The 16,797-nt window shown below is 51.3% G+C and overlaps 1 protein-coding gene and 1 pseudogene across 2 annotated transcripts in view; one reads left to right on the forward strand and one right to left on the reverse strand.

Annotated features, from left to right (window-relative positions):
* LPIN2 (lipin 2) overlaps positions 1–16,797 on the forward strand; it is a 791,695-nt gene that overhangs the window by 255,196 nt on the left and 519,702 nt on the right. For both annotated transcript variants that reach the window (XM_086965600.1, XM_086965599.1), the window contains exon 7: positions 5,400–5,757. In XM_086965600.1, the coding sequence (XP_086821726.1) occupies positions 5,400–5,757 (358 nt within the window). The remainder of the gene's footprint in view (positions 1–5,399; positions 5,758–16,797) is intronic.
* Positions 497–2,784, reverse strand: LOC147723988 (uncharacterized; annotated as a pseudogene).

Raw genomic sequence — 16,797 nt, forward strand, 5'->3', positions numbered from 1 at the left:
AAGTAAGGCACCAGGAAGTGAACGTCTGATCACATTAGCCAGCATCACTGTGCAAGTTAATCAACGTAGGAACATAACATCATCATTGAGCAAGAGAGTCGACATTAGAACGTCATGGCCCACAACAGCTCAGTAGAAAAACTGCATCATAAAGATTTTACTTACCGTCCCAACGTGGCAATTCTGGGAGGGTTTGAATGAAGACAGGGTGGGCTAATCCTCGACTCCGCCTCCTTAATAGAATTAAAACTTTCCTGTACGTTAGCTAGGAAATTTTTCATTCTATGTCAGGAGTGGAGGCTTCTGATTAGGCTAGTTCAAAGCTTATCCACCACCAGTGAAGCCAGAGACACTACTGGCTTAAAGTAAAATCTCTTGAAGATGGAGTCTGAAGACCAGTCTGCAGCTTTCAGAATGTCTTCCAGTCGAGCCCCCAGGGAAAAAGCCTTGGACGCCATTGCTCCTCTCACAGAATGGGCTCCAAACTGGGAAATATCTATGCCAGCTTCCTGCATAACCCATTGCACCCATCGCGCAATAGTAGGGGATGAAACCGCCCGTGTGGTTTAGTAAGAGCAATAAACAGCTGTTTGGCACCCTGTGGGCGTATATCAATCGTTGCCACTTCGTAGGCCTTCAGTGCCCTAACCACACATAACTTCGGGACATCCGGGAATGCAGGATACGAGATAGATCGGGAATCCCCTTTGGTTCGTCTAGAAATATGGAAGGTAACCCCATCTGGGGTCAAGACACGACCTGTAACATCCAAGGCTCTCACATCTGAGACTCTGCGACACGAGATCAGACAGAGCAACATTGCCAGCTTCGCTGAGATCTGCTTCCTCGACAGGTATTTATTGGACGGCCACTCCCGAAACAAGTTAAGAACTTTATTCACATCCCATAAAATTGAATAGCGGGGTTCCGGAGGAACTGATAACCGAATCCCCCGCAGCAGTTTGCAAACCAGAGGATGTTCCCCTATAGGGTGGTTATCCAGCGGGGTGTGGCCCTCCGAGATGGCCAACCTAAAGGTATTGATTGACCTGTACGCCAAACCTTCCTTTGCCAGGGAGGCTAAGAAATTAAGGACGTGGACAATGTCTGCCCCCATTGGATCAATCTGTTGTCGCAGACACCAACCACTCCACCGAGACCATGCTGATCGGTACCTCTAGTTGGTACTGTCTGCCCAAGATTTGGCCAACAGCGTGGCAGTGTCTTCCGAAAGTCCCGGGACTTGCCAGCGTTGCCTGTAACCCGCCAGGCCATCAGACGCAGGTGGCCCGTGGATAGGAGGTGGTGAGGATCCCCTTGAGGATTCCTGAGGAGATCTGGAACGTGGGGTAGAGGGATTGGAAAATCCCAGGAAAGTTCCATCAGAACTGGAAACCAGGCTTGCGATCTCCAGGTCAGGGTGATCACCACCAGATCCGCCCGTTGTCTCCTCACCTGGGTGGACACTCATGATCATCGCAAAGAGGGGAAACGCATAGCCCCTCTCTCTGCTCCAGTCTTGCAGAAATGCATCCACCACCGTCGCTTCCGGGTCCGGACGCCAACTGAAGTAGCGCCTCAGATGGGCGTCCAGACGGGAAGCAAAAAGGTCCACTGAGAACGGACCCCATCTGTCCACGATCGCCCTGAACACATCGGGGCGAAGTTGCCATAGACTGGCGTCTCTCCAGTGACAAGACCACCAGTCCGCCACCCGGTTGGCTGAGCCGGGAAGGTGCTCCGCCGACAGGGATATTTCGTTGGACAGGCAGTATTCCCATAGAGTCCTGGCAAGGTCGGACAAGGTCGGACAAGGCCCTGGACCTGGTTCCTCCAAGGTGGTTGATATAGCGCACCGCTGCCACATTGTCCATTTTTAGAAGGACACAGCACTGAATCCTTTCCTTCGTCCAACATCTCACCGCAAAGGAACCCGCCATCAACGCCAGACAATTGATGTGAAGGTCCTTCTCTGCGGATGACCACACTCAGACATGGCGCCACAACATGCTCCCCAGCCCAGGCCGCTGGCGTCGGATTCTATCACCAAATCCGGTATGGAGCCGAAGATCGCTTGTCCGTTCCAAGCGTCCATATGCTCGATCCACCATCGGAGCTCCGTTCTCGCCTCTTCCGTGAGGGGAACGACCTGGGAATAGGTAAGGCCTTTGCGGAGGTGAAAAGCTTTGAGGCGTTGAAGGGCCCGGTAATGAAGGGGCCCCGGGAATATCACCTGAATGGAAGACGACAAGAGACCTACAACCCTGGCCAAGTGCCGCAACAGGATCGTTGGGCGTGCCAGAGTGCGTCTCAATTCGTGTCTGATCTTGGACAACTTCCGAGAAGGCAGGGACAAGGTGGTTTCCACTGAGTCTATCATAAACCCAGGAACTGCATTCTCCGTGATGGGAGAAGGTCCGACTTGGCCTGGTTGAATATGAATCCCAAGGATTCCAAAAGGTTGACCGTCCTCTGAAGATGGACCAGCAATGTTCGCGGACATTGATGCAGGAGGAGCATGTCGTCCAGATAAATTATAAGACGGATGCCCTCCGTGCGCAAACGCTCCACCACCGGCTTTAGCACCTTGGTAAAACACCACGGAGCGGATGACAGTCCGAAAGGAAGGGAGGCAAACTCGTACACCTGTGGACCCCACCGGAACTGAAGAAAACGCCTGTGGGGAGCAAAAATGGGGATCGTGAGGTAGGCATCCTTCAGGTCCAGCCGGACCATCCAGTCCCCCTCCTGAAGCAGATCCCGCAGGAGGTGAATACCCTCCATCTTGAAATGGCGGTATATAAGCCAGCCATTGAATTCCTTGAGATTTATCACTGGGCGATAGCCCCCGTCCTGTTTTTCTACGAGAAAAAGATTGCTGAGAAAACCTCGCGGTGCAGTTCTGCCCGCACAATAGCCCCTTTCTGTAGTAGATCCGCGACCTCTCTGTCTATCAGTGAGCATTGGTCCGGCGTGAAATCGATAGGTCTGGGGCGAACGGACTGCTTGGGGAGTCCCGAATACTGTATTTGAAACCCTCCGACGGTCTGTAAGACCCAGGCGTCGGAGGTGAGCGAAGACCATGCCTGAAGAAAAAACTGGAGTCTGCCCCCCACTTTCAGGCCCATTACATTTTGAAGTCTCACCTTTGTGGTTATTGTAGCCGCCGTCTCCTCTTCCTCTTCCACCGCGGCGGCGGCGATAACCTCTGGTCTGGTAGAAGTTTCCGAACTTTTCAGGGTCTTGGTATTGGCCCCTGTGGGAATCGCCTTGCTTGAAGGAGCCTCTGTTATAGGGTCTGCCAGACGAACGGCACCTTCCTCGTCTGGCTGCGCCAAAAACACGGGGTGTGAAGATTCGCTTCACGGACGCCTGGGCCTTGTCCAGGGAATTAAAGGTATTGACAAATTTACCCAGTTCCCGGACGAACGGGTTACCGAAGAGGTTACCCTCCGCCATGGTGCCTGCCTCAGAGGTGGCCAGTTCTCCCAACTTCGGGTCTATCTTGATAAAATAGATCTCCGCCGTTCAGTGGAAATAGCTACATTCGCGTTCCCTAGGAAAATAATCGCCCGTTGTGCCCAGCCGGAAAGAATCTCCGGGGAGATCAGAGACCCTGAGGCCTTGGCATCTTCGGCCATGTCCACGATTTTCGCCAAAGGCCCCGCCGTGTCCAAGAGTTTATCTTGGCATGCCATCCAATATCAGTCTATAGCCTTTTTGGGGTCCTTCACAAACTTCGTGAGGAAGGTAGACATTTTGGGCTCAATCTCTGGGGTAACCGCGACCTTACCCTCCAAGGCGGGGCACGGGCATTCCACCCGAAGGCAGCTACGCACCTCCTGATCCAAGGGCTTACGAAGTCTGGCCGCCATGTACGCCGCCACCTTAGGGGCGGGAACCCAGTGCGATGAGCGTGGGTGGAGGAGTTTGTCCGGGTTGAGCATGTCTGAGTTAGGGTCAGAGCTGGACGCCTGGGTGGGATCAGCTGCAGGCCACGAGTGCTCCCGTTCCCCATCCCCATCCGAGGTTTGGGGTGACTCATCTGGGTCTGCCATCTGACCACCTCCCGCGGCACCAGATGGCGCCTCCTGTGACGCCGCGGGAGCCTCCGCAGTTTTCGCGTCCAAGAACGCCTTTTTTAGGCGCGAGAAGGCATCTGGATCCACCCCCGCGTCCGCAGAGCGTTTTCGATTGTGGTCAGTGGCACTCGTCGATGGTTGGTCTGGAGGAATGGAGCTCGTTTGCCCCGAAGGGTCTGCCCCTTGCCGGAGGGGTTGGCACTGCGCCTGAAGTTGATCTATCTTCTTTTCCAGGGGCGCCACGACCCTTGTCACGGCCTTCAAAATGGAGGAATCCATCACTTGGCAGAAGTGGTCATCTACCGGCAGGTACATGACCTGCTGCTCCTCCTCCTCCTCATAGTATTCGTCGTACTCCATACTGCCGCTGTGCCACAGCAGACAGCAAAATGTATTAGGGGGTATGGTAGGACAGAGTCCGCAAGTACAAATCTCTTCCCGCCGCAGCGGGGTCAGTAATAATGAAATAGGGACCCAACAAACTCTGTTATGAGGTACTGAACTGAAGCCTGCCTGGGCCGGTCCCAAAACGCACTAAATGCCCTACCCGCCTCGTGGGTGTTTAGGCTCCAAGCAGGGGCTCTGTCAGTCTCGATTAAGCCTTAGCGCTGCCCCAAAGCACAAAGACAAACACACAGATCCTCCCCCGCGGTGCGCGAGTCAGTTGAGCCGCTTTCCCGACGTGTTTACAAAGCGGAACTCAACGACTCGCACCCGACGGGAGGTTGACCTCCTCAGAGCGGCAGCAAAGGACGCGCGGTCCCCTAGCGGCGGGAGGCCGCCCGCGCACAGAGCCTGTCACAACAGCCGCGAAAGGAGCGGAGAACGCCCCCGCGGCTCACACGCAGAGTCACCGCCGCAGGGATAACACATCAGCGCGAACCCGTGAAAACCAATAAGTAAATCGCCAATGACAAAGATTCAGTCAGAGAAATAAGGTAAAGAAAAACACTCCTCTGCATGCTGCTGGAGCAGCGAAGAAAGAGGAGATAGAGTGCCAGCAGAGGAGGATATGAGGAGCCCTGGCCCGGGATTGGACAGTTGCTGGGACATTTTCTATTTCCATTTTCCCTGATGCTCATGGGAAATGTCGTTTTGTTGAGATTGTTGATACCTTTTAATGGCTGCTGGAGTACAATAAAGGAGAAAGTGACAGCCTAATCAGAAGCCTCCGCTCCTGACATAGAATTCATCATCTGTTACAGAAATGACTTTGGAACTGTTGAAAACTGAGTCTTAATGTTTTCTATCATGAATTTAATGGGATTGGGGACACGAACAAGATTGTTAATGCCAGTTCACTTATGATCTTTTTAGGTCTGCAAGAAAGAAAGACTTGAACATCCAAGAACAGCCACCATAACCCCATCAGAGAATACTCACTTCAGAGTCATCCTTAGCTCAGAAGCCATGGCAGTAGAAACAGAAGACAACATTGTCATGGAGAATTCCGTCTGTACAGTATTAAAGCCTGAGCCAAGACCTCATGCCAGTTTTTCAACGGTGGATACAACAGACTCCGTTTCTGTAACAGTGGAACCCAACTTGGAAAGCCTGGCTGGTTTACCCACTTCACCAACTGAAGATTGTAACCAGTTAGCTGACATATTGGAACAAGATGCTTTATCTGAACTGAAACCAGCATCTAAAATGGATTCTCCTTCAAAAAAGAAAGGTAATCATTATGCAACACCATTTTCCTCTAAGAGTCTCAAAACAAATTCAGGAATTCTAAATGAATATTGTAATCTGATATAGATGTCTAGCCACAGATTCCTTACCTTGGAATGTTCCCCAGGCATCTTACTGAATCTGAATATTTACAAGCAGTTCCTATTCCTGCCGGTAAGTGGTGCAGTTCGGATAGGGGTCTGCATCCACGCTGGAAGCAACATGTGCTGTGTCTATATAGGTACCACCCCAAGCCGTGATGTTGGTTCTTTTCTTTCCACGCCAGTTAGCGCTGATCTGTGAAGACCTACACCTGAGTCCATTTTTTTACTGCCTTTTTCTTGACTTTTCGGCAACACTTTTTGTGAACCTATTCTCCTGGTGTCATAGGGATGTCCCCTAAGAAACCTAAGGGTTTTAAGCCTTATGGTGCCTGTCACAGGCAGATGTTTGTGACAGACCCACACTTGAATTGTCTGTTATGCTTGGAGAAGGACCACAACTCTGATACCTGCAAGGACTGCCGGGCCATGCTCCCTCAAGCGCCCCGACATCTGACAACATTGTGACGATCTTGGTTGCGTGGAAGGTCCCAGGACTGCCTGCGGACCCGCACCCGAAAGCTGTCATCTCGATCGCATTCAACGGGCAAATCTAAACAAAAGAAGAAGTAGAAGAGATCTTAGACCTTACCACGCCCATCCAAATCCTCAGATGAGGCGCTGGTACTGTAGGCACTCCAGGCTTCGCTTTTCTGTGGAGCGTGTGCCCGGGTTTGCTCCAAGCCTCCCATTTTTTTGGGGAGCCAACTAAAAGACTAGACCATGCACTTCATATTTGTGCATCCAGACCCCCTCTAGAATGCTTTTGGTCCCTTGGGATTGGGAAGGGTCCCCACTGGATTGCTGCCAGCAAGTTTGCCCGTGGCACCAGTCAGGTTCCTTGGATCAGGTGCTGGATCTGGAGTGGCATCACCAGTGATCCCTCTGCCTTCCTCGGCACCCATTCCTGTATCGATGCCTCATGGCCGATCCATCATCATTCCCAACACTGAGTTGGATGGGCATCGTCTGACGCCTCCGAGCCCATGCCCTCCAAGTAGGAGCCCAGTGACTTTTTCATTTGACAGGCCATGAGATGGAGAAGTATGGGAAGGGTCTAACTTTTTTAAAACATCATTTTTATTGAATTTCCATATGCAATATTACACGCTCATTCGATATATGATACAACCAACAATAAAATGGACATCTACATCCATCATGGTTCAGGAATGTACAGAGCGGGTCGCCTACTGGGCTATCCAGGTAATAAAGGGAACTCATGGTGTTCTATTGAACTAAACATTACATCGCTTGAAAAGAGAAACAATGAAGAAAAAAAACAAACAAAGTGACACCCCCATCCCCTGGTCCTCTGGCCCAACCCACGTACAGTTGTTCACTAGAAAAGTGCATTAATTGACTTGGCTGTAAGGGAATATAAAACCTATACAATAATACATACATATACATACATCCCTAGGCAAGCACAGCAGAATGTAGCATGAGATTACTCCACTTCAGGCAAGTGGACTGCAGGAGATATGGAAGCCATAAGGGACACAGGTCCAGCTGGCGACACCGTAGGGGTAAGTGAGTCGAGGACTCTGAATGTTTCTAGCATTTGGTCCCATTCTGGAGTAATAGGAGTCTTACGATGGCTTCGGAACTCTTCCTGCCTAATGATTGCGCTCTCTGCAGTGCCCCACATGATCATTTCCGTCTGCCAGGCCAGCGCTGTAGGGGGATGGGCGGATTTCCACCTCATAGTGATGGCCCGTTTCGCCACAAGCATAGCCAGATCTGCAAATCTATTCTGAACTTTTTGTTTCTTGGGGCATTTATGCAGGCCTAGGAGACAGCTGTCCGGAGCCAACCAGTCAGTCGTACCAGTAACCTCCTGGATTCTATAACCAATCGTTTGCCAATAAGCTCGCAAGCAGGGGCAGTTCCATAGCATGTGGAGCAGGTCCGCAACCGCTTCCTGACACCTAGGACATGATGAGCTGAGCATCCGGGTAGATGCAATTCAAACGATGTGGGGTAAGATAGGCCTTGTGTAATATCATGTATTGTATGTATTTAAATGTAGCATTGTGGGATACTTTCTTGGGAAATTCTAGTACAGATGTCCACTCTGTCCATTGGCTCCCTCCCCAAACCCAGTGACCACTTAGTCCGAAGTGGAGTCAGCGACGCTCCTCAGTTTGTGAGAATCCCCCTGTAGAGCCACTGGGTGAGATGAGGGCCAGTACCCATCAGATGTGAAGCATATACGAGTTCATGCTTTGGGGGTTCTATCCCATCAGGGGACCAATGGCGTATGATATAATGGATGATAGTAGCATGAAGAAGAAACAGTGTCTAGGGGACCCCCTGATCGTGGGTGAAATTGTCATGGTCCGCTAGTGTATCCTCTATGAACAGTGCTCCAACAGTGGACACCCCCTCCCATTCACAGGGGGAGATGATCCTCTTCGAGATTGATACGTGTGCGACAGGGATCCCAAGGAAATGAATATTGGGAGAGTACGGGAGGGCTTTCTTCGTGTATTGAAGTGTCATCCTCCAGTACATCAATGCTCTCCTAAGCAAGGGGGGAGCTTCAGGTGGGATTTTAGCCCGTGGTAAAAGTTAAGCGTGAAGAGTACCCTGACCGAGAAGTCGGGCAGTGTACCCGATCTCTTGGATGTGTCTGCCCGCTCGCCAATAGGACAGCCATTATAATTGACTGGCCATACAGTACGCTCAAAAGTCCGGTGCTCCAAGATCGCCCTCCTCAGGTCGGAGCTGTAGTTTTGCCAGGCCCACTCTCTTACGTCCCCTTCCTCAGACAAGGTCCAACAGTAGAGTGTCTAATGTCTTAAAAATTAGCAACAGGATTATAACCGGTATGTTGGCGAAAAAATAGAGAAGGCGGGGGAGCATCGCTATTTTTAGGTCTTGCGCCTAGCGTTGCAGTGCGCAGCATGAGACGTTTAGTAGGTAAAAATGGGGTTTCAGAAGCTGCCCTAGGAATGGCACACACACGAGCGCATGCTTTTCCTTTAGGAGCATGCTATTGGGCTTTACATGCATGTTTTTTACAAAGGCAGCACACAATAGGCCAAAGGCGGACGCGTTGCTCCGCCCATGACCTATTGGTGTCTGTTACGAGCACCGGCCGTCATGTGGTTTTAATTATCTTAGCCAGACATGGGCGCGATAATTTAAACCGCACCACTCGCAAGCTTTTTCCTTTTTTGGATCCATTTCCCAGTAAAGCAACCAGACCCAGCTCGTCTTCAGCCTCGGAGGTCTTGTTTAGCCTGGGGAGGGGGAAGCCCCGGCTGGCACTGGTGCAGCATAAATATCGCTCATGTCAATGTTTCTCTTAAGCGGAGCGTAGAAAAAACAGCTGAAGCAGCTCAGACATTTGAGATCCGCCCCCCTCCGTCCACCCTCTCCCTGCTCCCTTCCTCTCCTGCTCCCATAACTGAACACTGATTGGAAAAGATGACAAGGCCTCTGGTATATTAACACACAGCATTCCTTCAGGCCACTCTATCTCCTGCACTGATCCGAGCAGGAAACGATGCTGCAGCCAAGATCTGTTGTGTGCTCGGTGAGAAGAAGAGAGAGAGACACAGACAGACCTGCATGCTAGCTAGCCAGAGAGCCTATGCTGACCCTGTGACAGAGCTCATGGCTGTCCAGTGCAGGAGCATCTCTGTCCTGGAGGACACTTCCACCCCATAACGTTGGCGCCCAGATGCACCACAGCCCATCTAGTGACACCTGCAGGATAATGTCACATTCTTTACGGAGGGCAACCACTTGACCGTTACTCCTTCCTACGGCTAGATAGTCATTGCACAGGCCCTCGTGGTAATGCTGGCTTCCTCAGAGGAAACGAGCACACCATCACACACATACTGGAGGGTGCCACATGCTGCCCCATCTATGTCTCCTTTGCAAGCATCTGTCTCGCAAGGTCTCCTGTCCGATGGCCTCGGATTGCCCCGACTCCCTCCTTACAGCCCCAAGTCTTCTCTTGGACTCTTCTTGGCCTGGGACCTGCTACTTCATGTATTCTGCCCCGCCTAGGTCTCCTTTCCATACATCTGTCTCCCAAGGTCTCCTGTCCAGGGTCTTCGGTTGCCCTGACTCTCTTCCCCTAAGTCTTGCTGTCTTCTGTTAAACTGTTCGTGCCGTGAGCCTCATATTTCTTGTATTCTGGCCCACCAAGGTCTCCTCTCCCAGCCATCTGTCTCCCAAGGTCTTTGGTTGCCCTGACTCTCTTCCTGTAACCCCAATTCCCGCTATGCCCCATCTGTCTTCTGCCACCAGGCTTCCGGTGATTCTGTGCCAGCTCTCGTTTTCAGTACCTTTCCTTTACTTCCTCAGCGTCGCTGTGGCTCACTCCCACCTCTGCAGAGCTGCCATTTGTTCTGAGTTGTAATTATGAGCCTCGATTCCTGCTGAGATGAGGGTCAGGCCCTAAAGATACCTTGCAAGGCTTTTGACAACCATAATACCTCAGCAGTCACATAACTAACACATGCTGTACATTACAAATGGGAACATGAAGCTTGGCCCTCCAAGTCGAGGTTTTTAGTTATTTTCCTTTCTCCTCATGCCGTCCTGCTTCATCTGTCCTTTTCTTTCCTTTTAGTTTTTGTCTCCACGCACCTCTTTTAAGGGACTGAAGCCTCTCCCAATCTCTTCTCATCCCTCCCCCTCCAGTCCCAGAGCAGCTGAAAACCTTCTGAATTCTTTTTTGGAGGACAGGGAATGCAGCCCCTAATATAAACAGCCATTTCAGGAAGCGGCAGGGCCGCACTGATCGATAGGAGGGGGGCAGGGTTAGAGGGCTGCATCTCAAGGGAGATGTTGCCTGAACTTTTACTCAAAGTCTCTGCAGTTTAAAAGAAAACCTGGGGTTAGGGGCGATGAGAGTGTGCCAGGGAGACCCTCCCTCCCACTCACCTGTGATCGGCTTTTTTATGTGAAAGCCTGTAAAACAAGCATTTGCAATGCAATAGGTCTCGCATTACTGAAAGTTTGACCTTCTGGAGTTGCAAATAATAAAACAATAATGCAATGCCAATAGCTCAAACTTTCAATAATGCAAGACCTATTGCATTGCAAATGCTTGTTGAGAATGGCTATCCTACCCATCACAGACAATGGCAATGAGGGCCAAAAAGAGACCTGCTTCCGGAGAGACAGTATCTTCTTCTGCAGGTTACCATCAATTAAGTCCTGGGGTTTTTTATAGATTTGTATACCCAAGTACTTAAAAGTATCTGGGACAGTCGTCAGTAGGAGATCTCCGAAAACTATCGGGTCTGGGGCGTCCCTATGTCTCATAAAAAAGGCGTGAGACTTTTTGGCGTTAATGACCAGGCCTGATATCCGCCCAAAGTATTGAAATATAGACGGAATGGGTTCTAGGCTTACGGTAAGGTCTTTTAACGGGAGAATAATGTTATTGGCATATGCAGATGCTACGTGTGTTACGTTAGCCACTAGTATCCCCAAGTCCACAGCTTCCTTACGAAGCTTGAAGAGTAGGGGCTTCAGCGCCAAGAAAAACAGTATTGGCGACAGGGGGCAGCCCTGCCGAGTACCCCTGGTCTCAAAGTTTGCAGCCGATATGTAGTAACCCGTCCTGGCCCTAGCCGTGGAGACCCCTCGTCAGCAGCAGGTTGGACTACGAAAACACCCTCTACGCAGGAGCCTCGGAAAAACTCCTGAACAGCCTTCAACGCATCCAGAACGCCTCTGCACGCTTGATCCTCGACATCCCCCGCTGCAGCCCCATCACACCCCACCTTAGAGACCGGCACTGGCTCCCAGTCAACAAGAGGATAACATTCAAGCTCCTCACCCACGCACACAAGGCACTCCACAACACCGGACCAGCGTACCTCAACAGCCGACTCAGCTTCTACACCCCCACCGCCAGCTCCGCTCCGCCGACCTAGCCCTGGCCATATTTTCTGCATCCAAAGAGCGACCTCCGGCGGCATATGGTTCTCCCACCTCGCCGCCAAGACCTGGAACTCCCTGCCCATCCACCTACGGCAGACACAAGACCTGCTCCCCTTCAGAAGACTCCTCAAGACCTGGCTCTTCGAACAGTAGCAGCATCCCCCACCCCCAGCGCCTTGAGACCCTCACAGGTAAGTAGTGCGCTTTACAAATGCTATGATTGATTGATTGCAGGTAGCCCTTTGGAATGCCAAATATTTTAAGGGAAGACAGCATGTATGTCCAGTCAAGTGTGTCAAATGCTTGTTTCATATCAAGAGAGCAGCAGGGTCAGAAAGGGCCTCTGCAATTACCATAAGATAATGAAGGCGTCTGATATTTAGAGATGTGCTGCAGCCTGGTACAAAGCCGCACTGGTCAATGTGAATAAGTATTGGTGGATAAGGGAGCAGGCACCAATATTTTACTGAGTATTTGATATTCAGTAGCTAACATGGGAAGAGGACGAAAGACTGATATATCACAGGGGTCTCTATTAGGCTTAGGGAGGGAACCAACCAGGGCGTGCATAGTCGTGGTGGGGAGCGTACGCTTCACTAGATGTGGAGCCAGTTGCTCGGCATAGGTCGAATAAAACTCTTCTGGCTAACCGTCCAGTTCTGGGGTCTTATTTCTAGGAAGGGCTTTAAGGGCTCCTAGTTTTTCAGCCTTAGTAATAGGGCCCTCCAAGTCCGACTGTGCATCCTCTGACAATGTTGGGAATGTGAGGTCGTCCAGGAAAGTTGTTATATGGTCATGGGGATAGCAGTCGGAGCAGTATATAGGGTCTTTTAATAGGTGTGGAAACGCTGCATTGGTATCGGCTTGGGTGGAAACCACAGTACCATCTGGGAGGGACACTTCCGTTATGGGGACTGGGGGAGGGGCATCCCGAATAAGACGAGCCAGGAGGGTCCCTGATTTATCTGCCTCCTTATGACTATATTGTGTGTATGTACTGTAGTCTATTAAGTGGAGTCGTTCAAGTAGCTCCGCAAGCTGAATCCTGGCTTCCTGTAATTGTGCCTGCTGAGAGGGGTCAGTGATGGCCTCATTTTCTAGTTTAGTCACGGAGGCTTCCACCGAGACTAGGTTCTTTTGTAGTTCCAATCGAGCCCCAACAGTAGCCCCTATAGCTGTCCCCCTTATCAATGATTTAAACGCGTCCCACTTAATTAAGCATAAGGATGCCGAACCAGCATTCTCTATGAAGTAATTAGTAACGGCCGTTCCCAAAGTACTACGGAACACCCCATCTTCAAGTGAGAGTGGCCATAATCGCCATGTCTGAACTGGGGCAGGAACCCTCCCTCCCCCATTCAAGTATCACTTCGAGTGGATTATGATCGGATAAAGTTTTTCTGTGGTAAGTGGAATCAACTACTTGGACGGTGTGCAAAGGATTCTGTTTATGCGCATGTTGAGCTGATGTGGAGTTGAGTAGAAAGAATATTCCCAACTATCGGGATGTTGTAACCACCACACATCACTGATCAGCCAACCCATAGCCCAAGCGTGTAGAAAATCTGCAGTCTTGGTAGTCACCGCACCCTGGACCGGGAGATGAGAGGGGTCCAGAAGACATCCAAGACAGAATTAAAGTCCCCGCCACTAACACAGGGGTGCACTGCCCAATCCATTAAAACCATGTTAAGACTGGCGAGATAGTTATTCTGTTAATAATTTGGGGCATACACGCTACCAAGGGCAATCGGGACACTGTCCAGTTTACCCCGCAGGAGGACATAGCTCCCCGCCGTGTCTATCCTCTGCTCCAACAGCACAAAGGGTACCCCGCTCTGGACCCATACGAGTGACCCCCTTGCGAAGGCAGAATACTATGTATTAAAGATTTGCCCTTTCCATCTCCTTTGCAATTTGGAGACTTCTGAATCCGTTATATGTGTTTCTTGAGTAAGAGCTATACGGACCATAGGCCTATTCAGCTGGGCATGGATTCTGTGTCGTTTATGGACTGTCCCCATACCCCTCACGTTCCATGTCAGCATTTTATGTTTAACTAAGACAGCCATTTTTCAACACCCATGAAGAAAAGGGCGCCCTAGGGAGACGCTGTGAATACAGTACAGTAAAAAGTGTAAGGTGGAGCAGGAACGGAAAACTTCCCCAAAAAAGACAACCCCAATACTAGGGAATAAAGCTACACTCTTGGGGGGCGCTAGAGGGCGCACACCAGAATGGCCGCACTCACATGAGGCTCCTGAGCACCGGAACAATTATCCTTCCTTTATCCTACTAAATGCTTGGTGCGGACAATTAAAATATCAGAGTTGTACCTTACATTCCAGAGGTCACCTGACTTCAGTTTGGAGTAGAACGGGCGAGATACTGACCAACAGGAGCCGACTGGTCTGGAGCTTTGATCGAGGGCTGCGCAGGGAGCTGACGGAAGTGCGCGACGGCTGGAAAAGATGGGACAGCCCGAGACCTGCAAAGCAGAAGTAAGGCCCCGAGGTTGCTGGGAGAGTACGAAGACGGCGGTGAAAGAGCGAGAAGCTGTTGCTTGCCCGTGCTGATGCGGAATATGCTGGCTGGCGCATTGCACTCTAACAACGGAGAACACTGCTGTGGGGGACACAGCGAGCTTTGAAGATTACGGGCGGAATAGCGGTGTGCAGTGGAGGAGGCAAGGCTGTAGCCGGACATAGCAGGAGACTCAGGTACAGCTGCGAGGTGAGACACAAAGCGAGACGCCCAAGGTACACGGGGGAAGGGGGACCCTCTCCAGGCCGGCAGGAGGGCCCTTGGGCTATCCGCAACGCCCGCAACAGAGGGGAGACACCTGAGGCGTCACGCTGCTCTGGCGCAGATCAGCGGCGGGAATGTCGGTCTAGGCCCGGCGACTTGGGAGCAAGCCACCCGCCATAACGCGCAGGAATACAAGCGCAGGACTGGCAATAGAAGCCTGCCTGCCCTTGGGAGACGACGCAAGGGGAAAAACGGAGACACAAGAAGGGGATACCAAACACAAACGTGGCATGCAGAGGGCCTAGAATACGCCCTGATTGCTCTGCAGGTGACAGCCCGACTAATTTGGCAGGGTCCCAGGAAGCCCTTAGGATACCATTGCCACGATCCTCTCACGGTGCTGCTACACCCGGACTGGCGTGGACAGGGAGCTGGTAATATCTGAAGGTTGGAGCCAGGGACAGTGTCGTTGCCAGACCTCCCCCGCTCACGCCTCACCCCCCCCCCCCACACTCTTCCTGGTTAGCTCTGGTGACACAACTCGAGATACCGAGCTCCATGTGACAAGGGGACAATGTGCCGGAGGATATAGAGGCGCAGATATTGAGAGCCCTGCAGAAGAAGGACCGTACTCATGGCCAAAACATCGCGTACACCATGCGGGGAGCAGATCCTTCGAAATATTGTATACCAGGCTGGGGGGATACCGGGGGGACCTTCCCTAGAGAAAAGGGGCTGTAGAGCCCGAGAGAGTGACCAGCTGGAGGTACCACGGCCGAAGACACTGCTGAAAGACGGGGCGCATTGTGGCTGATCCCTGCAGCTCGACGTGAATTCAGCGGTGGCCCGGCACGAAATTGTGTAGTGCAGCGAAGAGGGGACAACCACCACAGAGCGCAAAAGGGGGCACAGATTTCATTATACATCGGGTCCAAATATTGTCGCAAAGATGGGAAAATCAGACACTAGGCAGCCGAAGCTCACATTTGAGAACGCTAAAGCGGGGTCCAAAAATAAGCAGAATTAAACGGATACTGTAGAAGAAGAGGGCGCCACTGGATCGCAGAGTGCGGATATGGGTCATATATTGCAAGAAATGAGACCGGGCTTCGTTACTGTAGTTGACAAGATGGACCGCATGTCGTCAAGAATAGATGCGATTGCGCACAAGTTGGATGCGCATGAGGAACGTATCGTTGAAGTGGAAAGGCGCCTTTCTGACAACGATGACATTACAGCTAGACACGCGACTCAACTTGCACGCATGGATACCATCTTGAGAACGGTGGCGGCCAAGAATGAGGACTTGGAAGCGCGCAGTCGGCGCAATAATATACGCGTGATGGGAATTCCGGAATCCACAAATACCGGCAAAATGGAGGAATACGTAGAGAAGATGTTGCCTTTAGCAATTCATTGTTGAACGAGCACTTAGATCACTGGGACCGCGGCCCGTGCCTGGAGCGACACCCAGACTCATTATTGCACGCCTGCTGAACTATCGGGATAGAGATGTGGCCCTGCGGGCAGCCCGGAATAAGCGGAATCTGTCTTACGAGGGAAATGAGTTTCTCAATATATCCGGATTTCACACCCATGGTGCAGGAAGAACGCAGAAAGTTCATAGATGTCAAGAAGAAGCTGCGAGCTGCCCAGATTGACTATGCATTGCTCTATCCAGCATGATTGCGGGTTATGCATCAGGGCAAACAAAATTTTTTCACTAACCCTGGTCAAGTGGAAGACTACTTAAAATCGGTGAACAGAGCTGCCCGGGATCGAGAGAACTGAAATGGCTCCCAGAGAGCCTCTCCAGTCAGAGAGGCAGACTGACCAGATTGAGTACGAGGAACATGTGACAGGACTGAAGATTCGTAGGTGGCGAGTATACAGCGAATGAGGTACATAGACCCTGTAAAGTAATTTAGTATATGCACCAGGTGTTAGATATTATAGATTTCGGGACCACCTCTCCCGGACGCAGAGGCCCTTGTAAGGTTCATAGAAATGGGTCTCAATGGGAGAGGAGAAACTGTGTAGCCCTTTAGATTTAGACCCCGGAGGGTATACCCCGTTAATGTTTGGCGACTGCTGAGTTGCTGGGCAATTGGACTTTGCACGGACATGTTGGTTGGGGAAGGGGGAGGGGGGTGGTTTAATGATGCTGGCAAAATTGGGTTGCTTCAGTGGTGGGGGGGGGGTATGGCTGCGATGTTGGGGAGTGTTCTGGTTATGAGTTCGAATACATGAAGGTCCAGTGGCTTGAGCAGGTTCAAGAT

The sequence above is a fragment of the Lissotriton vulgaris genome, chromosome 4_1 (assembly GCF_964263255.1).
Source record: "Lissotriton vulgaris chromosome 4_1, aLisVul1.2, whole genome shotgun sequence".
In the NCBI taxonomy this organism is placed as follows: Eukaryota; Metazoa; Chordata; class Amphibia; order Caudata; family Salamandridae; genus Lissotriton; species Lissotriton vulgaris.